The sequence below is a fragment of the Peromyscus maniculatus genome, chromosome 4 (genome assembly GCF_049852395.1).
Source record: "Peromyscus maniculatus bairdii isolate BWxNUB_F1_BW_parent chromosome 4, HU_Pman_BW_mat_3.1, whole genome shotgun sequence".
In the NCBI taxonomy this organism is placed as follows: Eukaryota; Metazoa; Chordata; class Mammalia; order Rodentia; family Cricetidae; genus Peromyscus; species Peromyscus maniculatus.
This window is the reverse complement of record NC_134855.1, coordinates 102,903,179-102,929,800: the sequence shown is the minus strand read 5'-3', so window position 1 is coordinate 102,929,800 and position 26,622 is coordinate 102,903,179. Positions and strand designations below refer to the sequence as shown.

The window sequence follows — 26,622 nt, the reverse complement described above, 5'->3', positions numbered from 1 at the left end:
AAATTTTATATATATATATATATAATATATGTACATATATATGTATATGTATAGTTTTGTTTTTTGAGACAGGGTTTCTCTGTGTAGTTTTGGTGCCTGTCCTGGATCTTGCTCTGTAGACCAGGCTGGCCTTGAACTCACAGAGATCTGCCTTGCTCTGCCTCCTGAGTGCTGGGATTAAAGGAATGCACCCGGCTGCAAATGATATTTTTTAAAACCTCAGCTGTGTATTGAGTAAGCTAGGGTAGAAAATAGGAAAGTAGAAGTGGACTGGGGAGACAAAAGTCAGCTTCACACGCTATGATGTTACCACAAGGAAATATGTAAGTAATTCACCCATCATTTCTTTTAAGTGTCTGTTTTACCTTGCATATATGTATGTATACTGCATGCCTGCCTGGTGCCTACAGAGGCCAGAAGAGGGTGTTGGATGCCCTGGAACTGGAGTTAAAGATGGTTGTGAGCTGCTGTGAAAGGCTGAGCAATCTCTCCCGTCCCCTAAGCCATACTGCTTGAAAGTTTGACAGTGATCGGCAGCAGGTTATGTCCCAGCAAGGCTGGATGCTACAAAGTCTTCCAGGAAGACAAGAGGACTTGATTTGACCTAAGTGCTCAGCAGTGGCTGATTATTTTTCCCAGCTGCAGGTTCCTTTCCTATTGTAGTCTCTGTTCCTATTGTCTAGCCACTGAGTGATAATCCAGGATTCAAGGACTTTCAAGAGACCTTCTTATCTTCAACTGAAAAAGATTGACTTCTCAAAATTACTTTTACATTTTAAATACGATTGGTGAAATTATTAAGGCCACTCCACGTCCTCCAGCAACAAAATACTTTCCATAGTTCCTTTTCAAAGTTTCCTCAGGGAGTTGTCATTATTAATCTAGTGGGAAAAATCTGAGAAGCAAACAGGATATGTACAACCTGTTCAGTTGATAACCAAGAGTTGAAACACAACCATGGCTCTCCTGAATTCAACTCTAGGCCCTTTCCTGGACTGCACTGAAGTTCTGGTGGCTGGAGATGGGTGAGTGAGGTAGCAATGGGGGAGAACAATGTAGACACATGAACTGAGAAGCGACTGATTAGCCCTGCTTACCTTGATAGTTGAAGAAGCCTCTGGATCTCTTCTCGTTATTGGATGGGATGACAGTTCCAATGAAGAAATTTGCAATGGCAATGAGAAGAATGACCAGGAGGATCACTTGAGCCTGAGACACCACAGGAACAGGACCAAGTTAGAAGCAACAGCGAAATGGACATTCTCACCTTACAGCTGAAGCTTAATATGTGGCCCTGCTCTCTGCTCAGGGCTTGAGGATGAGACCTGGGTTCCCAGTGTTCCGTGCTGCTGGTCTGCACAATAGTTGTACACAATAGTTGTACACGAAGATGCATCAACCTTGCTGCCTGTGTGACCACAGTGGCAGAAAACAAAGTGACGCATGGCCTGACGACCTGGTACATAACCTTGAGTCTTGACCAGACTTGGTACTTGTCGAGAAATATTGTTTACACCATGGGAAGATGTGTTGCTATGATTGGTTTAATAAAAAAACTGAATGGCCAGTAGTGAGGCAGGAGAGAATAGGTGGGACTTCTGGGCAGAGAGAGGAACTTGAGATGAATCTAGGCACACGAGAGATGCCAGCGAGACACTAAAGAAGTTGGACATATGGTATAGAGGAGAGGTAACCAAAGCACGTGGCAATGTAGATTAATAAAAACAGGTTAATTTAAGTTATAAGAGCTAGCTGGGGACAAGCCTAAGCTAAGGCCAAGCTTTCATAATTAATAATAAGTCTCAATGTCATTATTTGTGAGCTGGCAGCCCAAGGGGAAGTCTGACTACTGAGTTATGATGTCCACCTTGCATGCACTCATACCTTTTGCTGTAATGAAAAGATGACAGCTGTTCTTTGTGCATTTGGTGTTCCTTTTGTTGTGATTAACTCAGGGCCTGGCCAGCACTTGTTACAGTGTTATTTAGAGACACCCACCTTCGCTTCCCACTCCATCCCAGCTACTGAGATTCCTAGCAGGATCACCACGGTGATGGAACCGATTATCCGGATGTCATTGGTTGGATCCACCATCATTGAGTCACTCTCCTGGGGGGAGGAAATCACTCAAGTGATTAGAGATAGCTCTTTGCATTCAGCAGTTTTTATAATATTCAACAAGAAGAAAAGATAGTGCATACAGATGCCTAGGGGCATATGGGATAATAAGAAAATAAGTGTTTGTAAGTTCTGGAAGGCAAAAAAAATTCTAATTTTACTTTATCTGTGATATAGGCCTTTGATAGGCAAGGCTAGGGGCTAGAATTTAGAAATTCCTTCTAGTCACAGCTTCAGGAGACATTGCAGCATTAACTCAAAGTATGTATGTCCACACCTTTTCTGTTGTGCTTCCACAAAAGGACTAGCCACTTTCATGTGCCAAGGGGAATTTAGAAGAATAAAAATGGGTGGTTTACAATATGAGCATTGGAAAATAAGTGTTGTTCAACTTAATAACAGAGAATACAAACTCAGTAATATTAAGAGAACGTACCTTAAGAAATACACAATAGGCTCATTTATTCATCTAATTTCCACATAGACATACTTTCACCAGCAGAACTCAGCTAGGCCTTTAAGGTGAGGAAGCTCAGTTGTTACCACACTGCATAGGCTCTAAGAGCTTGTTCCCAGAGCACTGGGTAGGGCGCTTAGCTAAGAAAGGCCTCATTTTCTGCAGCAAGTTGTCCTCATGTTTGACCTTTCTTCATCTTTGGAAACCTTGTGAGCAACCGTGGTGTGTCTACAGGAAATGATGCCTGCCTTCTTTCTGAAGCTTCTTATTCTACACACTCTCCACACATAACCTTTTTATCTGATCTGCACGGAACTCGTGTGAAATGCACGGAGCAGTGAATTAGCTCCTCTTTCCGCTTTAGAAAACAAGCCTCAGACGTCAAGGAAACTGGTCTAATGCCTCCCAGATGGTAGGACGAGAAGCTGAACTGAAAGCCGGACCTTCTGACGTTATGCCTGGGGCTCGCTCCTCCCTGATACTGAATTCTCCTCCTCATATCTGGACATGAAACTATCCCCTAGGGCCCTGTAAAAGAAGGTTGAGTTACTTTGTCTACACAAAGAAGTACTTTCATTACCTTAAGGAGATCTACCACAGTCTCCGCAAACCCCACCACGTACATAGCGACAGCCACTGCGTTGGCGAAAGCAAAGATCAAGCCTATAGACCCTCCAAACTCAGGCCCTAAGCTCCGAGAAATCAGGTAGTAGGCGCCACCTGCAACAAGAGAGCAGTGTCTGTCACTGGAGGAGATGCCAAGATCTTCAGTCTCTAGAGTTAAACTCCAACTCTTAATCAGCCCCAGAAGAATATTATGGATTCTTATTCATTTAATATGTCCTGTGTCATCATAATGAGTACTGGTGGTCAGACCCACCTTGTACTCTGTACATAGCCCGAAAGGTACATGCCAATAAAATTCAAACTATTGAAACTTACACGTTAGAATCCTGATTTAAATTAATAAATAATAACGATAAGCTCTACTCAAAAGCTTTGTCTTTTTTAAAAAAATCATTAGAGTATCCAAATAAATAATGTAATTGAAGTAAAGTTTTAGATTCAAAATTTCCAGAAATCGACAGACCAGGGTAGAAAATGAAATGGTAGAACTCATCCTTTTCTGGTAATTATGGCACAAATCTGTTATCCTCGCCCTTTGGAGGTAGAGGCAGGAGGATTAAGTTTTCAAGGTCATCCTCAGCTATAGTAAAATTGAGGCTAGCCTGGGCTACATAAAGCCCCGACTCAAAAGAACAAAGCAGTTGTTTTCTTTCTTTTTTTCTTTCTTTCTCTTTTTATTTCTGACTTCCATTTTATCGCATGCAGTTTTTTGGTAGCTGATCTGTAAAAGGAGCAGCTGTATCGAGGTGTGTGTTACCCACTCTGTAAAGCAGCCTCGTTTTCTGGCTTTAGCCTAACGAAGCTTGAATTCCCATAGTAAGGATGTGGAGTGGAAAGAAAAGTAGGAGGAGGGCTGGGAACCTGTGTTCTTCCTTGAACGCTGAAGAATAGCTTTGTGTATGTCCACCCATTTCGGTGACATGAAAACTGAGGGTGACCACTTCAGAACCTAGAGCCAGTGACTGACACTAGAGCAGTCTAGATGAGGGACAGGGACACCGTAATGACTTCTTAAGTGGAGCTAGTCATGGGAGTCCGAGACTCAACATGGAATAGACTCAGAACAAAAGCGAGCCTTTTGCAGAGGAGGAACTGTGCTCAGTATAGATAAGTTCTCAAAATGGAGTTTAATCTGGTAGAGCAAATCCCTTAACTTTGCTCAACAAATTGGCTAGACAGTTACGTGGGCCTAACAGTCAAAACAAGAGACAGATGGGGCTGGAGAATTGACGCCATAGTTAGGAGCACTTGTTGCTCTTGCAAAGGACCCAGGTTCAATTCTCAGCACCCATGTGATAGCTCAAGACCATACGTAATTCCAGTTCCAGTGGTTCTGATGCCTCTTCTGACTACCTCGGGCACCAGGCACACACAGGGTGCATACACATAGATGCAGACAAAATACTCATGCACATAAAGTAAAATAAATCTTTAAAAAAGCAGCTAATAAAATATATGCTGAGAGGGGAGATGTGTTACGGGGTAGGGTGACCTTTTAGAAAGCCCCGAGTAGGGCTTGGGGGTGGGGGTGGGTAGCAGGGGTGGTACTCATGCCTGCAATCAAGGAATTGGGAAGGCTAAGACAAGTGGATTGTGGTGGACGCAAGGCCACTCTGGCCCTGCAGAGTAAGACATTGTCTCATAACACCAAAACCATGCTAGAGATGGCTCAGTGACTGAGAGCGTGTATTATTTTAGCAGAGGACCTGAGTCAAGCAGCTCACAATCACCTGTAAGTCTACCACCATCTTCTGACCTCCTCTAGCACCAGTACTGATGTGAACATACCCCTGAGGCCCTTAGGACAGTGACAAACTTCATCTACTTTGTGTTCTACCCCGGCCTGCCTGCTCCTGAAAGCTTGACAGTAATTCATTGTTTCATTTATTTACTTTTTAATTTTTCTTTTTCTTGATGTTGTCATAGAAGCAGAGTGTTTGGGGAGAACCTGAAGGCTGGGTGCAGGAGTGTCGGCTGTGTGGGAATTACCACCGTGAAGTGGGATGTTGGGGAGCACCCAGCCGGAGAGGACCAAGGAGGGCGCCAGTAGAGCTCACCTGGTACTGAGAACCCAGTGGGACTCATTACAGGAAATGGATCAAAGGAGCCCTTTCTCCAGGTCTCTTCTTGTTTAATTGAGGAGAATTTTACCTCGTTATCTGAATTTTGCTTTGTTTTGTTTCAAGTCTTGGGGGCCAGTTAGCAACATAAAATCTTCACAACCAGTTATTAAACACCGCTGGACAGGAATGCAACCAGAGCTTATAATCAAAAGTAAGTCAGTTGGCTTACCTCCTCGAACTACTCCATTTGTGCAAATAGCAGACATAGAAATACCTGTGAGTGTCGTCACTACTACGCTCAGGCCAATGATGATGACTCCCAGACCTGCAAAACCCCCAACAGAGGTGTTTGACTCCAGTAGGTAGAAAGATCACCAATACATCGGGAAGTGTCGGTCACAGAAGGTCAGTCTTCCTGCAGAAACCTGAAATGTTCTGATTGGTCCCACTCCACGACCGGGTAGGAGGCACCTGAAATGCACTGTACTTTAAAACTGCAGCCATACCGAGGAGTCATTTCCCGAGAAACACCAGCAAGAAGACTGATCTGGAAAATAAGAGCTTTCCCCAAGGACTCCGCACATCTGGAGCAGGACCTGTAATGTGCCAGGATGCTGTCAGCCGTGACCTGGGAGGACTTGGACTACACTCACCGTGCTTGCTCTCTGCAATCGGCTCCTCCACACTTCCTTGTGCCCATCAGTAACCAAATATATAGAAACTTGTGCCTACCCGTAACACGTGATGAGGATATTAGGTATCTTAGAGATTTTTACCTCCACGAACAAACCCGTTTGTTGCTATTGCAGAAGTTGACAACCCAGTGATAGAGGTTACCATGGTGGAAAGAAGAATTATAAGAACTCCAAGACCTGTTAGCAATGAAAGACAGAAGATATTACATGTTACTCTTCTTCCTTGGGATCCCTACTCCTGCAACCTCTACTGCCTTTTCATTTAGCTTTTCAGGTCTGTGCCTTGGGCCCCAGGGGGGTTTCTTTCCACGAAGATGGAGTTAGTATGCTGGCATAAAGATCAAGTCCAAGAAACACTCATGATGATGAAGGGTGGCATCCAAGCGTCCCACAGTCTAAAGTGCAGCCCTGGAAAGGAAAAGCCGACTTCTGCTGATGTCCTGGGAGAGAAGCTACCCTGGCTGTGAAAGAGGAAACATGACATCTGACCTTCTCTCTTGCTTGAGAGGAACCTGAATGAGAAAGTTGGGGATTTGACAAAGGTTAAACCCTTCTTCATTTTTCTTGCACCCCTTTGCCTGGGGGAGAAAAGAAACCAACTCGCGTTACCTTTGAAAACACCCCAGAAAGGTCAGCAGTGAGCTGTTGGAGCCTGTGTTGCCTTTACCTTACAAATGATGATCTGACTCACAACTTTAATTACCTCCTCTGACATATCCATTTGTGGCGATAGCAGAGGTGGATAAACCAGTGATGGCTGTCACTGTCACGGCTAAGCCGATGATAATCACACCAAGACCTCAGTTGAGAGAGGAAAAATAAGTGCGATTAAATGGTGGAACAGCTCATGGGGTCATTTACATAAAAGCAAACACATCTGGGTAGTCATTGAAGGACCGCATTTGAATTTAACAAGCTGGCCAGGAAATCATCATTCAGGTTCTAAGAGATTCAAGATCTGGGATGTGCAGAGCTGTGCTGCCCCCCCAAGTGAACAATTCAGACCGGTCAAAGTGTAGGATGAACCTGGTCTTGGATGACCAGCCCTCAGCTGTTAGTATAAATGAAGGTTATTCTAACTTTCCAGTTAAATGTCTTCATTAGCAAATTGTTCATTAGGTAGGTGGGTAAATCAGACAGAGCCAAATTTAGGTACACTAACTTATTTGCTGTGTGTCTTCAGAATTGACTTATTTTCTGATACCCAAATGGCAGTTAAGTTAGAAGGAGTGGATGTGTGAAGTTGCTGTCACAGTGCAGGGAGGGCAGGACTCACTGGTGGCACTCTATCGGTGTAACCACAGCACTCATAAATACTAGTGTTTATGGAAAGCCTCCTGCATACCTAGCTGTGTGGTCAGCAGTGGGAGAAATGCAAGGTGTAAATACAGCAGGATGAAAGAGCCACCCTTGAGGATACTATAGTTCAGAAGGGCGGTGATTATGAGGAGAAACAAATTCAAAGGAAAGGTTTGCATACTTTTAGTTTCATGAAACTCACAGCAAGTGTGTGTGTATGTGTGTTTGTGTGTGTGTGTCACTTAGGCAGGCATAGAATATACTAGAATATATCACTGTGGTATAAGGAATTTTTTTTAAGCAACACAAGTGAACATAAGGACACAAGGACAGCTCTAGGCTTTCCTCTTTGCCCAGGTCAGGGACGCGCATGTGTGAATGTGTCCATGCTTTCTTTATCTGGAGGACTGATGTTCACACACAGAGACAAGGGCAGAGCCTCGTCAGCCTGTAGAAGATTCCTCGGGAATCCAGCAAGCCTTCCAGACCAGGCCTTGTCTTCTAATAAATTTCTCTATTCATTTCCCTTCCCACAATTGGCCACCCTAGAAACTCAAAATTCCCTTCTCTTTGTCTAGTGGTGTTCCTGCACTTTCCTTGTTCTTTTGTTAAGGTGATGTCCAAGTGTTCTGGCCACCCCTCTGAATCTCCACCCGCCACAGAGTCCTCCGTGTGTGTACACAATACATGAATAAACACGTTCTTTTGTTAACCTGATGTCTGACAGTCTAAAGCCTGAGGCCACAGGCTATGAACCCAAGATGGACGGAGGAAATGTATCTCCCCCTCTCCCCCGCCACCTTAACACTCCCTCCTAAGAAGCTGATAGAGAATTCAGGGAGAGAATGGCGAGTTCAGTGACTCGGAGTGTTTCACTCTGTGTTGTTGAGCATTCGCCCACACGTAAAGTAGTCTTACCCACTTTACCACCCCTGCCACGGACCCTTAGAGTGGAGGTTGTAAGAAGCAGCCACACTAAATATTTTGTCCTACAGAGACACCCCGAGGAGCATCACTTCTCCTGTGTGGCCTTGGGTGCTGGTGCCATGAAAGGTGGTTTATTCCAAGCCTTTGCACGTTATTTTGCTTTTAGGAGGTTTGAGGACGGACGTTTAGCACAGCCTAGACCCTTTAAGGGCTCACACGTTTGCATTGTATGACGTTGCTTCCGCTCTAACTTCATTATTTCCCAATCGTTGTCTCCCGAGCCATTCCCACCTGTCCTGCCCCATACGTTTCTGTGACCTGTTTGAACACCAGTTTCCACTTTAAAACAGTGGGAGGCTTGATTTTTTTTTTCTCACAAACAAAAAGTCCTAGGATGAGAGGCAGCTGAGAGAGCGTTCTGATTGTTGATTCCTCAAAACGTGGCTCTTGCCTGACCTGCTGCTGGAAGTGCTGGGGATGCCTATTAAAATGCCCACATTCTGGGTTCGGAGCTTTGAAAGCGAATCCCAGGCTTCTGCACCCTTCTATTCCACGTCAGATCATTCTTGCTCACCCTGTAGTGAGATGAGTCATCTAGCTTCAGCCCATCTCACCTGGTATTTTCCCATTCAGCAAGATTTTTGTTTTTTAGCTATATCTTCAAATAATTGATTGGGAGATAATTAACTCATTTTCCTATGCTTTAGCTGCAAAGTAAAACCCAGAGTGTAAGTGACTTGCTTTGGGTCACATTCACTTTTCACACCCAACTTCCCTGCCTAATGTTGAGTTAATTGGAAATGATACTGTCCCAGCAAGTTGTTCAAAATGAGGAACAAATGGACAGCATTGTCTACTCAGTCTATCACATGTCTTTAGGATTGGGCAGCCCAGACACAGAGTCCCAGAATGGCTGCCTGGGCTATAACTTCGGTCACCAGATTCCTCCTGGCTTATCTCCAGGGTCTGGGCTTGAAAATATATAGTTTTTTTTTTTCTTTCCCTAAACTATGCCTAAACCAAGAAGAAAATGCTTGTATTTGCGTCTTTTCTTCTGAAATATAGAGAGAAGTAAGCCGAACACAGTGTCTGTTGGATAGTTCCCTGGTAGTGTGTGTGTGTGTGTGTGTGTGTGTGTGTGTGTGTGTGTGTGAGAGAGAGAGAGAGAGAGAGAGAGAGAGAGAGAGAGAGAGAGAGAGAGAGAGAGAGAAGCTGTCTCATTAAATGGAACCAGGGGCTGAGTCTTAAAGAGTATGAAGCTCATTAAGAAGACCCCTCCAAACCAACAGGCCCGAACTCAAAGATGCCGACACTTGAGCTAGTGCCGGATGAAGATTTCAAAAGTTCTGGCAAAAATGGTCCAGGACCTGAAGGATGATATGAATTCAATTCAGACTCTAGAGAGGAACATCTGCAACACAGAGTGGGGAAGTCAGCAAAATGGGTGAGAAAACTATCAGCACACAAATCCCAAATGGGACCATTCGGTTCAGTTAGCTCTAGGTCTGTAACAGTGTAGATTGATAAGATGTTTCTACTAATCACTAAATTCCATGCTCTTAGATAAAAGAGCATGAGAAAAAGCAACACCAACAACTCCAATCAACAGAAAAGTCCATGCACACCGTTAGGTGAGAGTGATCGCTACTGACTTCTAAGCGTGATTCCAGTACACAAATGAAATGATTTTGTTTAGACACACTAATGTCTAAAAGTGAAGCAAACTGCTTAGCAGAGAGAGGATCCTTTATACCTTTGTAATAAACGTGAAACTGGGTTGACTGTGAAGAGTTGTGTAAGATCTGATTAAAGTGCAGATTGTTGCCCAAACATATGGGTGTTAAATACATACATTAGAAAGAATTACTCTTGCCTTGGGCTGTCTGGGCTCACACCTCCACACAAAGAACTGCGTCTTGATGATCTCAATAAGTTACTAAACTGCCCTTAAAAACCTAATTTTGCATGAAGCCCCGGAGCAAAGCCTTGGCAATATTAAGCTGCAGATTTTCCATGGCACGGCATCTACTTATTTTGGACCCCGCGGCTGCAGGCATTCATTTGCTACGCATCATCAAACCGGCAAGCAGCCTTTCTGTCAGGCACATAGCAGCTGCTGAACAAGAAACATGGAAAAAAACGCTGGGGCTGGCTCCGGGCTCCCTGTTGGAGGGGAGCCTTCCCGCTCCAGCTGTCCACTGTGCGTCCTAAAGTGTGTGGAAGGAGGTAGATAACACCAGGTACCTCCACACACAAATGGAGATGTCTCCCTGAGCAGCAGATGAAGGCACAGCTGAGCTCCTGTGTTCTCCATACCAATACTCGCTTCTAAGTCTCCCCTCAGCACTCAATCCATGTTTTTCCGAGGAGCACATACAACAGAACACTGTCGATTTGTATCACAGTAAGTTAGGAACTTAGGTAAAAACTCAAATAAGTTTTTCAAATAAATTTTACATTCTTCGTAAAAACGCTTTTTACAAAACTGAATTTTTAAGTGGAGTGTAATTGAAAAGCATCAAATCATCACTCCTGGAATAATACAATATTTTTCTATTCAGAAAAAAAAAACTGGTTACCTACATTATAAGTAATCACTTGCAATGACTGGAGTCATTTCAATTATCAGTTTAGGCTTAGAGTTGGGATATTTTATGAGCACTTGCTGTTTACTGCTGGCATCTGACAGTAACACAGAGATTTTCTTTGGAAAATGTTCACAATGCAGCCTTTTGACTAGTCAGCTCAACGTATGTAGTCGTACATACATTTTTACCACTTCCCCACAGATGGTTTTCGCTAAGTGAACTTTTGCCAGTCTTCATAAGTGGAATAGTCTGAGGCAAATAAAATGCGAACATCAATATATCCCAAAGTGTGACCATAGTTATTTGAAGTAAATATGCTTTATACACCCATATGCTTGAAACTCTATAGAAAGCTAGAGATACTCGCTTGACCATTCCCCTGTTGGGCAAATGGAAAATTCCAGTCTCACAGGAGTTAGCGTCTCACCTCTCCTCCCTGGCATTGTCAGAGGCAAAAAAAAAAAAAAAAAAAAAAAAAGTTCTCAGGTGTAAATGCCTTCTGTGACCTTCGTCTTCTGCGCATTGATAGAGAACCAAGTTTGTCATTAAGCTTACAATTTACATAAAAATCATTTAGGAGGGGAAATTGCTCACCGATTCCGGCTTCTCCAACAATCCAGGAAAGGCGAATGAAGAGCATGACTCCCCAGATGTTCAGCATGCATCTCACCTGTGGATGGAAGTGAGGATGGAGAGAGGTGCAGGACCAAGCCCGACCAACCCCCTTAGTAACTCTGGTGTCCGGGGCTGCCTAGTGAATCCTGTCCGATCCCCCAGCAGATGGCTCTCCTTGGTAAACACGGAAGTTTTCTTACCAGCACACCTTTCACCCATCCAAACTTCACAACCCCGGCTGTGTCTTCCTCCTTGTTTTCCGCTTGTTCATCTCCTGGCATCCCGTCGCCATTAGCAACCCTGTCAGCTGATCCAGGGGCCACGGTCACATTCTGCATTTTTACCAAGGAAAAACAAAACAAAACAAAACAAACAAACACAGTGGTGGATCAAATAAGCCGTTTCTTAAAACTTTCAAAGCCAAATCAAAACAGTGGCCATAAAACTCTAGAAAAAAAAAACTATTTAAATAACTTCAGCAAATAATGTTGCTATTGTTTCTTACCCCGGGAGCCAATGAGTTCCCTTTGTGAGTCATTTCCAACCATGGCTAAGGCTGGAGGACGGTAGACAGAACCGAGGCCATCCTGCCACTAACGACATAAAAGTGGTCAGACTTAAGTGAATTTAAAATGCAAAAGGATAAAAACAAGACAACAGATTCAAGGGAGGAAAGCCAGGCAAGGCCAGGCGAGGGTCGTTTGTGCCACGCGTTGGAGGACAGAGTGATAAGCCTCCTGGATGCAGAGTAGCTGGAATTCTTTCCCTGTGTTTTGTTTCACTCAGTTACTTGGAACAATCCCTCCTCTCTTCCCTCTTTCCCAACCTCTTTTCAAATTAATATTTAGGTAAGAACACAATCTCTCCCCTCACTCCCTCTCTGACAATACTTAACTCTGTTAAAATAGTTTCTTAATAAACTACAACTTTGTTTAAAAATAAGTTAAGTAATGACAATAAACTGTTCATGCAAAGTCTTTAAGAGGGGCAAATGATAAAACCCGTAGAAGTGTTTTTTTCTATACTCACAAACAGCAACTTCTGGCAGTCTACAAGAGGCTAAAGGCATTGCGTGACTGCAAGAGTACTCATCCCATATCGGAACTCTCATTAATTTTATTTATTTATTTATTTATTTATTTATTTATTTATTTATTTATTTATTTATTTATTTATTTATTTATTTTATATGTACAGATGTTTGCCCACATGCACATCTGCATACCATGTGTGTGCTTGGTGTGTACAGAGGCCAGAATAGACCTCAGATCCCTTGGCGTTGGAGTTATGGATGGTTGTGAGCCACCTTGTGGGTACAGGAACTGGAACACAGGTCCTCTGCAGAAGCAAAAAAAATGCCCTAAACAGCTAAGCTATCTCTCTAGTCCCAAAAGGAAATTTCTTTTTTTTCAAACTTGTCTAATTTAATTTTTTGTTTTGTTTTCAATAGACCCCGATCTCCTCCCTCCATTCCTCCTAGTCCTCTTTCCCTCCACCTCCCCTCTCTCCCAGATCCACTGCTCCTCCATTTCCCTTCAGAAAAGAGCAGGCCTCCAGAGATACCAGCCAAACACAGCATAACAATGTACAGTAACACTAGGCACAAACCCTCACATCAAGGCTGGATGAGACAACCCAGCAGGAGGAAAAGGGTCCCAAGAGCAGGCAAAAGAGTCGGAGATACCCCCACTCCCACGGTATGAGTCCCACAAAAACACCAAGCTAAGCAGCCATGATGTATATGCAGAGGATGGGACCTGGCTAGGCCCTCTGCATGCGGGAGACAGTTGTGTAGCTTTGTCTGTGCGAAGGGTCCCTGGCAGTGGGATCACGATCTATCCTTGGTGCATGAGCTGGCTTTCTGGAGCCATTACCTATGGTGGGACACCTTGCTCAGCCTTGATGCAGGGGGGAGGGGCTTGGTCCTGCCTCAAGTGAATGTACCCGGCTTTGCTGACCCCCCATGGGAGGCCTTATCCTTTTGGAGGAGGGGATGAGGGTTGGGAGAGGCTGAGGGGGAGTGGGAGGAGGGATAAGAGGGGGCTCTCTGGTTGGTATGTAAAATAAATTTAAAAATTTCTTAAATAAAAATTATGCAAAGGACCTAGTGCAGACTATGACTACCACTTCAGTCTCTGTGAGCCCCTATGAAGCCTGGTTAGTTGATTCTGTGGGACTTGTTCTCCTGGTACCTCAGCCCCACTGGCTCCTACAGTCCTTCCTCCCTGTCTTCTGTGGGGTTCTCCGAGCTCCAAGAGAAAAACCAAATTTCCTATGGATTCATATCTCCTTGCTTGGGAAATTTTAGAATGTGCTTGCATTGTGAGGAAAATAAGAGGTCTCATGACTGACAACCAGTAAGATTTACTCAGTAGAAACAAAAATAACTATGCATAAATAATTTTTTAAAAAATTAGTATACAATTTTATCTCTGTGGAAAGTTTTCAAAAACTTTTTTAAAAAAGATCTTTATTTATTTATTTGTATGATAGCCCTTGAATACAATGTGGAGAAAATACATTTATTTCAAATTAAGAATAGCTCTCAGTCTCTAATTTTTCTTCTGCACATACCTGAATAGTTTCAGGTATTTTATTTAGTCTTTGTTTCTTACCCACTTTTCATTGCCCCCTTTATGCAGGGTCCATTTAAAAAGGGAGAGGAAGAGGATGAATTTCAAGCCACGTTCTTTTTTTTTTTTTTCCCTTCCCCTTTTTGTTGTGTGGAGGGCTGAATCCAGGACGCTCCGCATGCGAGGCCATCATTCCATCATTCTCAGCCTATAGCCAGGGCCTCTTACTATTATTCTATGACAGTAATGAGGAGAAATTGAGTGACAAAGGATGCTGAAAATTACAGTTACAATTTAGTTTTGAATTGCTCAGAGAGTATCTTAATCTTTTTAAAAAGATTTATTTATTTATTTATTTATTTATTTATCTACCTATCTATTTATTTATTTAGCTATTTATTTATTCATTCATTCATTCATTATGTATATATTGTTCTGCTGCATGTATGCCCACACACCAGAAGAGGGCGCCAGATCTCATTATAGATGGTTGTAAGAATGTTGTTGCTGGGAATTGAACTCAGGACCTCTAGAGGAGCAGCCAGTGCTCTTAACCTCTGAGCCACCTCTCCAGACTGAGAGTATCTTAATCTTAAGCATCCTCAGTCCCTACTTGCACAGGTAATTGAAAGCTGACTTTACATACTCAGGCCAATGTAAAATAAAGGTAAACAAAGTCCAAAGATATTGAGGCTGATCTGGCTGGGCAGAAATGGATCGTCTATGTGAGCTTTGAACACAGGTCAATCATGTAACTAAGAAATTTCTAATAACTACTTTTGATTTGTTTTGAACTTATTGTTCATGCTAAGGATTGAACCTGGGGTCCAGAGCAGTGGTCCTCAGCCTTCCTAATGCTGCGCCCCTTTAATACAGTTCCTCATGTTGTGGAGACTCCCAACCAAAAAATTATTTTTGTTGCTACTTCATAACTGTAATCTTGCTACTGTTATGAATTGTAATGTAAATATCTGTGTTTTCCAATGTTTTTAGGTGACCCCTGTGAAAAGGTCATTCAACCCCAAAGGTCTCGACCCACAGGTTAAGAATCACTGGTCTAGTTCCTGCTGAGCACATGGTTTGCTATTGAGATTTGCTCTCAGCTCCTAGTAGCTACTACGAAAGAGAAAAATCATCAGATGAAATAGCTTAGGTTTAGATATACATGATCACATTTTAAAATTCTTATAGGAAACTGTATTACAGGTATTTGTAATATAAATGTGTGCTAGCAGTCGTGGTCCCTTACTTTGTAGAAGGGGCTGGAATTATAAGGAATTTTCAACTATGCTTTACTCTTTCGAGCTTGTACAAAATATCACCATTCAAACCTATAGTCAGTGTAAGTATCAGACAGGCTTTATATAAGTATTTTTCATATTAAGTTGTTAAAATCCAATGTTTATTTTACATTGACAACACATCTTGGCTTAGACTAGCCTCATTTCCAGTGCTCAGTAGTCATGGATTATGTATGAGCCAGCTCAACACAGGCCTATGCAGTATAGTAAATTTCTGCATTAGGTACTTTTCACATAGCAAGTAAAAAGTGTTTTTCTTTTAATGAATTCTAGACACATAAAGCAGCTAACAGTCACCTGTAGCTTTTACTTTCATTTGTATGTGTTGCGTATAATGTGTACGTGTTTCTGACATGTTTGAATGAGTATAATACGATGTACGCATTTGGGCTGTGTATGATGTGTGTGCATATGTGTGCATATGTACACATATGTGCATATCTGTATGTGTTTGTGTGCAGACATGAATGTGTTAAGGTATGTGTGTGAAGATGAGGATAGGACCGTGGGTGTTGGTCCTTGCCTTCCATCTTGATTGAAACAGGGTTCCTTGGTTGTTTGCTGGTGTGGATGCCAGGCTGACTGGTCCCAGAGCTCCTGGAGAGGCAGTCCCCTGTTTCTACCACTCTCTCTTGCCAGTGGGACACAGCCCTAGGCATCCACACCAAGTAATGCTGCAGGTGCTTCCCAGCTGGGGCCACCTCTCAGTCACAGCTTTTACTTCCCGTGATTGAAAGTTACACTCTTCAAAAGCATGGAAGTTATGGGTGTGCTAATATGATTGTCAGAGGGATTGTCTGGTTAGAGAATTCATTTCTTCAACTTAGTTGGAGAAGTCACCTTTACAATTACCTGTATTCTAGTTAATCACTATTCCCAATGCTGGGGATTGGGTGAGAAAGCCTTAGTCACTTGCTTTTTAAGATGTGGTTTTGGGAATAAAACCTACGCTTTCTGGTAAAACCTGATGAGAAAAACCTAGGAGATTGCTGTGCTCTCTGATGAACTCCAATGGTGACTGGGACCCTGAGATTTAGAGAATGAGAGCGGTAATAACTACAAATAACAACAACAACAACAAACCAAACACACCAAACCACAATAAAGGAGAATAAAATAATAAATTGTATATTTAAAATTTTCCATTAAATGATTTTTTCCCCTGATGGATGCATTCCTGATCATAATTTCATGGTTCTTTACTCCATCACTCGGACTTTAGAACACGATACAAAAAGAACATTCTACATGCAGAGTGGAGCAACCACTGTACATGGAAGTTAGTACAGCAATAATTTTTTTTCTTTTTTCTATTTTTTTTGCTGGGATAAAAGGTGTGTGCCACCGTTGCCTGGCCCAGATAACTTTCTTACTTTTTCAAAAGCAGAGCCAATGTAGGGCCGACAACTCTCTTTTCATACATAAATGGAACTTGCTAGTATTCTGAAATTTTGAGTATATTTATGTCAAGGGCTGGGGGCCAATGACCTTGAGTATATATTTCCTTTTGTGACTAATGTTTAATAGTAAATTTACAAGAACTGATGCCATTTTCTTGCCTCACTGTAATATAAAGGAGCAGAAAGGCTCTCAACCTTATAAACTACGTGTGGAATCTAATTTTGTCATGAGATTAATCCAGGGCATGTCCTGCAGTAAGCTATTTTTGCTTTCTTAGGAAGTGAAAATGAGAATACATCCAAGATTTTTTTCTTTAAATATTACCTGGATGTAGTTAAATGCAAAATAACCTTTTATGTGGTAACGCCAATCTTGGTTTCACTCTTTGATAAATGCATCCTTTGTATGCCAGAAGAGTAGCAAGTTCAATGTCTAATCCAAATATTAAAGATGACATGAGTGCTGGTTTGTGGGAACCTCAAGGTTGCTAAGCTCTGCCTAGGGATTCACAGACATCCAGATGCTGCCAATGTCTCAAAGACGAAAAGTTCTGTGATTACTGTAGCTGTTCTTTCTTTCACGATTTGAATTAATTTGCTTGTTTACATTCTGTTTCCATAAGAGATGGTCCTTAACCGTTCAAAATTGCATTTTTAACTTTATAGAATGATCATCCATTCACCAAGATTTCTACTCGTGTATTGCAGATTAGGTGAAGAGAAAATAAAGTGCATTTAAGGAGAAAGGAAGACTTCCAATACTAAAAAATGAATGCAGCTTCAATCACATGCCATCTAAGGGGAACTGAAAACAGAACGCTTTTTATGAAGTAAAATGCAAGATAAATCTTCCTCAGAAGCCAAGTGATCACTGTGCGTTCTTTGATATGGAGAGATCTTCAAGGTCAACTGTGTGGTGAAGAGAGCAGAGCACAAAACAATGTAAAAGCCTCGGTCTTATTCCATCTGTTCAAAAAATGATAGACCACACCAAACAGCTTCCAGAGTGCTGTGTCAAAGGCAGCTCCAGCATTTCAGCTGTGTGGCCATTGAGAAGGCATACTGAAAAAAACAAAAACAAAAACAAAACAACAAAAAAAAATCGTGCTTCTGTTTTTATTTCCTTACTTAAAGATCTTCATAAGCCAGGGCTTTAGAACGTACCCAGAAGCTACCTTTCTCTTTAGAATATTGGTCCTAAGAGCCACATTCCTCCTACTCAGCTGCAGCCCTTCTCCTTAATGGTGCTGGAGACTGCACTGTTACTAAGCCTTATCATTGGTTTGCTTCATCTTGTTTGAAATTCAAGCTTTAATTCTTAGACGGTGTCTTACAAGGTTGTCCTAGCTGATTTTGATCTCATTCTGTAACCAAGCAAGCCCCGAACTCTTAATTCTCTGCCCCCATTTTACCTATTCGGAGAACCCTTGTCATGTAGTTTCTGACTTGGAAATCCTGTCCAGGTATATATAGCTGGGATTGCTGGCCTGAATTACCCACCAGGCCCTGCTTCCAGCTTCTTCTTAATAGGGATTAAGGATTTTTATTTGTTGTAAATTGTGGGGATGGATGAATGTTTAAGTTTTAATAACGAAGGGGGCAGCTTTACAAGTTATGTGTAATGTACAGGATTTGGTAGGGTAGAATTTCATGTCTTTTTCTGGACACTTTTGGTTTTTTTTACTTCTTCAGACAACGGGAAACTCCTTGTAATGTTGAACTTCTCTTCCTGCTCCTCCCACAGCTTGGAATCCCCCTGCCTTCTGCAGGTCTACTGTTGCCTTTCCTTCCCCTTGCCTGTGCCCTGCCTTTCCTCTTTCCTCCCCACCTCATTCAGAGAAGGAAACTGACAAGCTGCTTGTCTAGGGTTTCAAATTACCATCCTTAAAAAAAAATCTCCGTAGAAGCTGATACTGTGTCTGAATAGCCATGATGCTCTTTTTTTAATTAAAATACCAGGTATCTCAGATAAAGCCTAAAGTTAGCAGATTGCCACAGATACAGCACAGAGGACAGAGGAGGAAGTTTGTGGGGTGAGGGTATAAGAGGGCAGAGTGGGAGCATGGGGTCTTCCTCTGGAAGTCCTAGTATTGAGTTGGGTCCTATGCAGCTCAGAGAGTAAATTTTGGAGATTTTTTCCTCCGGGAAGAAGGTGAGAAGAAACTAAAGGAAGAGCCATTGCCCTTTCCAGATTCATTCCTAAGAGAACCCATCCTGAGTGGGAGGTTGGGGATGATGGGAGACTGTAACTTTTTCTTTCTTTCTTTCTTCCTTCCTTTCTTTCTTTCTTTCTTTCTTTCTTTCTTTCTTTCTTTCTTTCTTTCTTTCTTTCTTTCTTTCTTTCTTTCTTCCTTCCTTCCTTCCTTCCTTCCTTCCTTTCTTTCTTTCTTTCTTTCTTTCTTTCTTTGTTCTCTTGTTCTCTCTGTCTCTGTCTCTCTATATCTCTGTCTCTCTGTCTCTTTGTCTCTGTCTCTCTCTGTCTCTGTCTCTCTGTCTCTGTCTCTCTCTCTTTCTCAAGACCAAGTTTTTCTGTGTAGCCTTGGCTGTCCAGGAACTCACTCTGTAGACCAGGCTGGCCTCAGCTTCCAGAATGTTGAAGTTACAGGTCTGAGCTACCCTGCCCAGCTTGTTTAACTTTTAAGAACCAAAATTAATAAATGAATGATTATGAAATAAACTGTACATTCTTTGTTTTCCTGAAAGCTTGGGCATGAGTAAATAAACAATATTTGAATATGTAATATCCAATTCTCTTCCTAGAGTGTGTAACCATGTTCCAAAAAGTGATATTCACGGGTGGGGAGATGGCTCAGTGGTTAAGGCACTTGCTGGTGAGTGTGAGGGCCTGAGCTTGAATCTCCACACTCACATAAATAGGCTGGTATGCTCTCCCACCTGTAATTTCAGCACTGAGGAGCTTGAGAGAGGGGATCTCCAGGGGAAGCTAACTGGACAACCTGAATCATCAAGCTCTGGGTTCAAGCCAGAGCTCAAAACATAAGGTGGAGACATCGAGGAACATGCCCAGCATCACCCTCAGACTTCCATATAGACCTGCATCCACATGTTCAAGCACATACAAGGAGGCACATAGGCACAGCTCCATGCAAAGAAACAAACCAACCAACCAGTGATGTTCATTACGCGCTGACAGAAAGGCAGGGGGATAGTCGATCAACAAATCTTAGAGGGAGCCACAGAAGAAATCTAAGCTTCTAAATGATGAGTACAACATTAGAGTCTTTCAGAGACTTTGAAACCCTTGTGCATTCTTTAGGAGATCTGGCCACTGTGCTTCTGAGCTTAAATTAGTAGAGGCAGGAGGCTCAGGCAAAGGTATGAAGAGGATGAACACAACGCTGAGTCTTATGCACTTCTGTTCTTTATTTAAAGAATACAAAAAGTAGTCATCACTCAGCCTCAGCTACCAGGGTAGCTGTGTCTCGAGGCCACACCACGGCTGCACCGCAGGCTGGCTCCCACAGTATGAACTACGAAAGCACAACGGTTTGTTTAAGACTGGAGTGGAGTTGTTAGCACAAAGGTGACTCTGAGGTGGAAGCAGCTTAGGATTCAGTGTGGCGTGTTCAGCCGCGTGGGACTTGAGCCACCCTACTGCAAACACCAGAGGACTCTTTGCCTTATTTTCCAAGCTCAGTCTGCACTTCTCTCCCAAGTCAGTAAAGATTTGTGAAACCCCTGTCCATTTTCTGTTTCTTGGGAACAGGAGACAGCTGTGGAAGGAAGATGGATGGCATGGACCAGCCCTCTTCATGTGACCCCTGCATGTGCAGTGTTGTTACCCCGAGCGAACGGCACGCGGAAGGACACTCACCAGGCCCTTCAGGCTTACCTTGGCCAGCTGCTCGTGGATCTCCAGCAGGCTGGGCCGGTTGACCTTGGGCCCGCTCACGCTGCCCGTGTTGCGGTAGTACTCAATCTTGGGGACAGCGTCCATGGTGTTGTGGCCAAAGGTTTGTAGGTAGTACGTGTTTGTGTGGGAGTCGTAGGCATGAAATGTGGTGTCTGTTCTAGCCGAGTCTCCATTTTGGAGGAAATTGTCATAGCACTCCTGATTCCCAGGCCTGAAGCTGATTCTCAGTCTGTTTTGGGCTTCGTCTCCGAAAGAGGTCTCTTCGTAGTGTGGGGGGTCTGCGCCATCACTCATGGCTGCACCGCTGCCATGGCCCTCGTTTATAACATGCACTTGAAAACGACTAGTGCTGCTGGGCACTGAGTTGGAAGGAGTGTTCACTGACATCTTCTAGAATCTACTTTGGAACTAACTTTTATGTTTATTTATTTTTTAAAAATCTCTATATTACTGCTTCAAAACAGACAATAATGTGGTTACAATACACAGCACTTGGCTTTGGTTCTAGATGACTCAATAATTAGATCTCTGCTGTAACGTTGGTGTATTCTCTCCCATTTAACCTTCAGAATGATCTTCAAAGCTGTTATTAAGAGAGAAAATTAAATTTGTTCCAGGCGATACATACAAACATATTTAAGAAGGGCTGCGGTTTAAGGTATATTTATCTCTCATAAGATGTACCATTTTAAATTTGTTTCACTAAGAATTACCTGTCTGGGAATCCTTGCTACCTGAGCAACGAAATCCTAACAAATAACCAGGGACTGGTCTCTGCAAACAGAAATTCCAATGAAGTCACTAGCATGTGACTATTTGTCTTGTCTGCTCAGAAGGCACTGGGACTTTTAGAAAGCATGTTAGTACTGGGACAGTAGGGGAGTCCGTGGGCCATCTAAATGCCGGGGTTGCAAAGTATTTAATGTTGATAGCATTATACACTGTCTGATACATAAACCAGGAAACCTGAAAACCTTGAAAAGTGTATTTTGCTAGTTACAAAAACCCACTCATCATCAATGATAAATTTGTCTCAGAAAAACTTTCATATGTGTAACAAGTAAAAAGTTACATTTTAGAATGTGCAAATTAAAAGAAAAAAGAAGTCTGTCAAGAGGATGAAATTTTAGAATTCTTAGTAGCCTTTGAAACATTTCATTTCCTCACATATTTGTGCTTTTTTCACAAATGGTATTATGTAAACCTTAAAAAATGAGTGTTTGGGATATGAAAATAAATTATAGCCCTCAGTAAAGACCTATATTCTACTTGATCCTTTTAAAGAAATATTTTGTGAGTTCAATAGACCCAGTAATTTTCCCAATTCTACAGCAGTGTGCCAGTCTTAAATACTGTCTTTGGAGTGATATTTCTTGGTAGGTACCTTAAATTTTGATTTTTTTCAAAGAAAGTTAGAAAAAAATGAGAACAATATAAACAAAAACTCAACTCTTGGGCAGTGATTTAAGGCATTTCCTCGAATTAAAAAAAAAAAAAAAAAACAAAACAAAACAAACCACAAAACCCAAACACACATAACTTAAACTCTTAAATAACCTTCCCTGGTGAAATTACCAGTGAAGTCTGCATCTCTCAGCTTTTTAGAACATTTAACACCTCACAGTCCCTGACGTCTTCAGTCCAGTCCTCAGGGTCTGCTTTTTGACATGGTATGAAGTCAGGATTTTGCCCAGCCCAGACACTTACCTCACTCTCCAGCAGCCTTCTTCTGAGGAGTGTGACCCACTTTAGCACGGCACGGGCATATATGGAGCCTTAGCTTTCAGCCCACAACCTTCGGCTCCTTCTCATTGGTTAAAAACTTCTTGAAAGAGATGACTTTTCAGTCATTGGCCTGGACTAGTGGGAGAAGCCCTGCCAGTCATTAGCCCTGGGGAACCGTAAGTACCACATCAACTAGTAACCAGTAGTAAATCATTAATCCTTTTAGACAGTAAACAAAATAAAGTTTCTTTAATTCACAGATTGCTCAAGAGCAAATCCTTCAAAAATATTGCTTCAGTGGTTTGGGACTAGATAAATTTAGTCCCACAGTCTGGCTTTCTTTCTCTGTCCCTGTCTGTGTCTGTCTTTGTCTCTACCTCTTTTTCTTGCAATAAGAATTGAACCCAGGACCTCACACATGCTAAGTACTCTACCATTGAGCTCTCCCACCCCATTCCTAAATGTTTTATTTTGAGACAGAATCTTACTAATTGTCTAGGTTGGTCCTGAGTTTACTCTGTACTCAGAGTGGTCTTGAACTTGCCATCCTCCTGCTTCAGCCTCCCAAGTAGCTGGAAGTAGGCCTTTGCCCCCAGGCCTAGTTCATCATCTTATTTTTTGATAAGACCCAGTGACCTTATATTGCTCAGCATAGGAACCAAAATACTAACCTCAAGAGATGGTCCCAATATTTTGTGACTAGGAAATGTTACCTGAAATAATTTTAGCTTACTAACTTTGCCTCTTCTCTGCATAGGAAGCGAGCAGATTGAGAATAGCATCAGTGAGTTATTGAAAAGATTTCTGCCTAGTGAGATAACTGCTTTAAGCTGCTCAAGTCAAACTGGATACACTTCCCAGTGGTTGGGTACACTTCCCAGGGGCTGGGTACATTTCCCAGGGTCTGGGTACACTTCCCAGGGGCTGAGTACATTTCCCAGGGTCTGGATATACTTCTCAGGGGCTAGGTACACTTCCCATGGGTTGTATACACTTTCCAGGGGCTGGATACACTTCCCAGGGGCTAGGATACACTTCCCAGGGGCTGGGTACACTTCCCAGGGGCTGGGGTACACTTTCCAGGGTCTGGGTACACTTCCCAGGGGCTGGGGTACACTTTCCAGGGTCTGGGTACACTTCCCAGGGGCTGGGGTACACTTTCCAGGGTCTGGGTACACTTCCCAGGGGCTGGGGTACACTTTCCAGGGGCTGGGTACACTTCCCAAGGGCTGGGTACACTTGCCAGTGGCTGGGTACACTTCCCAGTGGTGCTACTACGTGGCTTTTCTGTCTCCCATGGAGGATCAGTTTTTAATCACATCTAGTATTTTAGTTGCCTCAAAAGAAGTTTCTGCTCCCATCTGTGAGTTGGTGATTAAGACAACACATGCAATTTCTCCATGCAGGTTCTGTCACTGGTTTTCAATCAGGATGACTGAATGAGTCCTCTTTGTGTCTAATAAGATTCTATCCAAGTGATTTCCAGTTGCCTGGGTGGCTCTGCTATGGTGTGATGTAGTGGGTAAGTGTGAGCTGTGAGTGAGGAATGCTCGATTTTAATTCTGGTTCTGTCACTTCCGAATTCAGGAGACTCGTTCACTGTGTGTGCTTTCATGTTCTCATATGCAAACATGGATGATGACAATAATGGCATGTAGCTTGCTGAGTTATTGTGAGGATTAAATGAGCTAATGCATGTTTATGTTTTAACAGTACTGGTTTGTCTATAATCCTTGCTTGTACTACTTTATTAATATTTATTATCAGTTTGTGATTTTTTTTTTTTACTTACACCCATGATTCTGAGACCAGCCATTAAAGACAGAAATAGGAATCCTTCCTATTAAGATGAAGGAAAAGGTAAGTTGATAACCAGCCACAGGATTGTACAAGGGACATGCCGATGCCAAAGGAAAGCCCCTTCAATGCTCTTAGCCAGGTGAATGCCATGGTACTTAGTCAGGCTAATGTCTATTGGAAGTATTATCAGAAAGTTCTTTCAGAGGCAGAACTACAAAGAGATAGCTGTAACTCAATCTCCTCTCTCCTTTTCTGTTTTTACAATTATTTATTTCTGTGTAGGTGGGTGAGTGCACATGCCATGTGGTGTACCTAGAGATCAGAGGACAGCATCAGCAAGTCGGGTCTATTTTTCCTCTATGTCTGTCCCAGGCTTCGAACTCAAGTGCCAGGCCTGGCAGCACGTGTCTTTACCCCCTGAGCCATCTTCTCAGCCCTAATTTTCTCATAAAGATGACTTTAATAGAGTAGAATTGTTTACTCAGTGAGGGGTGGAACCCCTCATGTAGAAGAAGGACATTCAGCATGGGAAGTTGTCAGATGTCAGATCCAGCTGGGCGGGGTGGTGGTGGTGGTGGTGGTGGTGGTGGTGGTGGTGGTGGTGGTGGTGCTGCTGCTGCTGCTGCTGCTGCTGCTGTTGCTGCTGCTGCTGGGCTACTGACTTAATAAGTCAGTAGACTGCTAAGATGACGACCCCAAACAAGTTCCATTCTCTCTACCAGGATGATTGACAGCCCCCACTTGCCTTTGGAACTACCTTATTCGTTCTTCAATCTTCTTCCTTTAGCAGAGACTGAGTGCCTCAGAAGCCAGCCTCTTTTTCTTGTTGTGTGCTTGTCTGACTTCAGTGTGTATGAATTAGTTTCAGTCTCAGTCTTCCATCAAGCAGACATTTTCATTTGAGGCTGTTATCTCTAACTGGGAAACGATGGCCTTTGTCCTTTAGTAAGGGGATTGAGACCTTCTAGAGAGGCTGACAGATGTTTAGGGGTTATGGATGAAGTGACACCATCCATAAAGTCAACCTTGGATGGCGAGCTTAATTTAAGCCTTTGAGGCAGGCGGCTCAGGGACCAGAACACACTGTCTGGAGTACAGGTGCTACCTTTCTTTCTGTTCTCCCTAACATGTTCTTGGATGTGGTAATAGGAGCTGATCTGGGTATGATATCAGTCATCTATTTGTAGACACATACTAACATTTCTTGAAGTTTCCATATTGTATTCCAACTCTAACCAGCCTTTTATAGTTATCACTTCTTGCTCTGAAGATACAGATGGTGATGACCATTCTTCTACCCCCATCTTCACAAAGGACTAAGATGCACAAATAAAATAAAAATAAAAGCCACAGGTCAAACACTGTCAGTGTGTTCTCTTCTTAGTGAGACTGGGGATGGTAGTGTGCTGGGAGTTGATGCCCTGAAATGGTGGTACATTCTTTATGAATGTGTTCTTCCTTCCTTCCTTCCTTCCTTCCTTCCTTCCTTCCTTCCTTCCTTCCTTCCTTCCTTCCTTCCTTCCTTCCATCCTTCCATCCTTCCTTCTTTTTTCCTCCTTCCTTCCTTTCTTGTCTTGTTTTGAAATAAAAATCTGATCTTGTAAAATGAAAAGTCTTGGTGAATGTTGTCTCTGGGGCAAATGGAACCTTTTGTCTGCAAGTTGGACAAGAATCTTATGGAGCACTATGGAAGCCCATGTCACAAAGATGAGCTCAATTTACTGAGTTATTCTTGGGCCAGATTACCAATTGGATGTGAGGTGTTCTTGTACCACCTGGGGCACCATGAGCCTCTTTGATGTGCAGGGTTAACACAGAAGAACCACAGCCAACACAAATGTTTTATAAATCCACTAGAACAAACAAACAGCAACAAAAGTTTCTATCAAGAATCTCTCTGTGCCTGCTGTTTTGGAATGCCACAGACCTGAGCAGCTGCCTTGGTAAAACGTCGTAGAGGCCAGGGTGCTGGCTCAGTGGGAAAGGTGCCCGCCTTGCAAGCAAAGGTACCTGAGTTCAGATTTCCAGCACCCATGTAAACTCAGGTGTGGCAGAGGCATGTGTAACCCAGTGCTGGGTTGGAGTGGTCTGGAGACAGATGGAGAGCATGTTTTTTTTTTTTTATGTGTTCTATATTTTTCTAAGTGCTTTAATATTTCTTATATCTCCATCCTCTTGCGAGCATCCTTGAGAGACACAGGATAGGCTTCTCATCCTAGTTTCACAGATGTGGAAGACTGTCTGCCCTGAGGTCACTTTGTAGGTTATGAAGCGAGATGAAGCTAGTTGCTAGGTGAGCCAACATCAGAATCCTGACTCCTGATCTGGAAAATGTGCAACTCTTCAAACTTCACTTTGGCTCTCTGGTTTTTCAGGGACATGCGTGGCATATTTAGGCTGCTAGAGTTAAAATGGCCATTCAAGCCCTCTGGTTATCTCTCCCCCGAAGTCCACAGAGATTAGACCACTGGCTCGGGGTGGTATGGCTCCGGTGGTGGCAGCACTGGCTGTTGGGACTTCTTGCCTCAGTACAATCGTCCCTCCTACTGGGTGATGCTGG

The 26,622-nt window shown here is 42.9% G+C and overlaps 1 protein-coding gene across 3 annotated transcripts in view; it reads right to left on the bottom strand.

Moving 5' to 3' along the window:
• Slc12a1 (solute carrier family 12 member 1) overlaps nucleotides 1-21,067 on the bottom strand; it is an 83,656-nt gene extending 62,589 nt beyond the window's left edge. Inside the window, exons 1-7 of one of the 3 annotated variants that reach the window (XM_076570542.1) lie at nucleotides 20,517-21,067; nucleotides 11,590-11,721; nucleotides 11,369-11,444; nucleotides 6,664-6,759; nucleotides 3,156-3,295; nucleotides 1,999-2,109; nucleotides 1,098-1,209 (exon numbers count right to left, since the gene is read on the bottom strand). In XM_076570542.1, the coding sequence (XP_076426657.1) occupies nucleotides 1,098-1,209; nucleotides 1,999-2,109; nucleotides 3,156-3,295; nucleotides 6,664-6,759; nucleotides 11,369-11,444; nucleotides 11,590-11,721; nucleotides 20,517-20,924 (1,075 nt within the window). In that variant the 5' untranslated portion in view covers nucleotides 20,925-21,067. Of the gene's footprint in view, nucleotides 1-1,097; nucleotides 1,210-1,998; nucleotides 2,110-3,155; nucleotides 3,296-5,494; nucleotides 5,591-6,041; nucleotides 6,138-6,663; nucleotides 6,760-11,368; nucleotides 11,445-11,589; nucleotides 11,722-20,516 lie in introns of all 3 variants that reach the window. The other 2 variants (XM_006993926.4, XM_006993927.4) reach the window with 2 other exon arrangements.
• Between the last annotated feature and the right edge of the window lie 5,555 nt (nucleotides 21,068-26,622).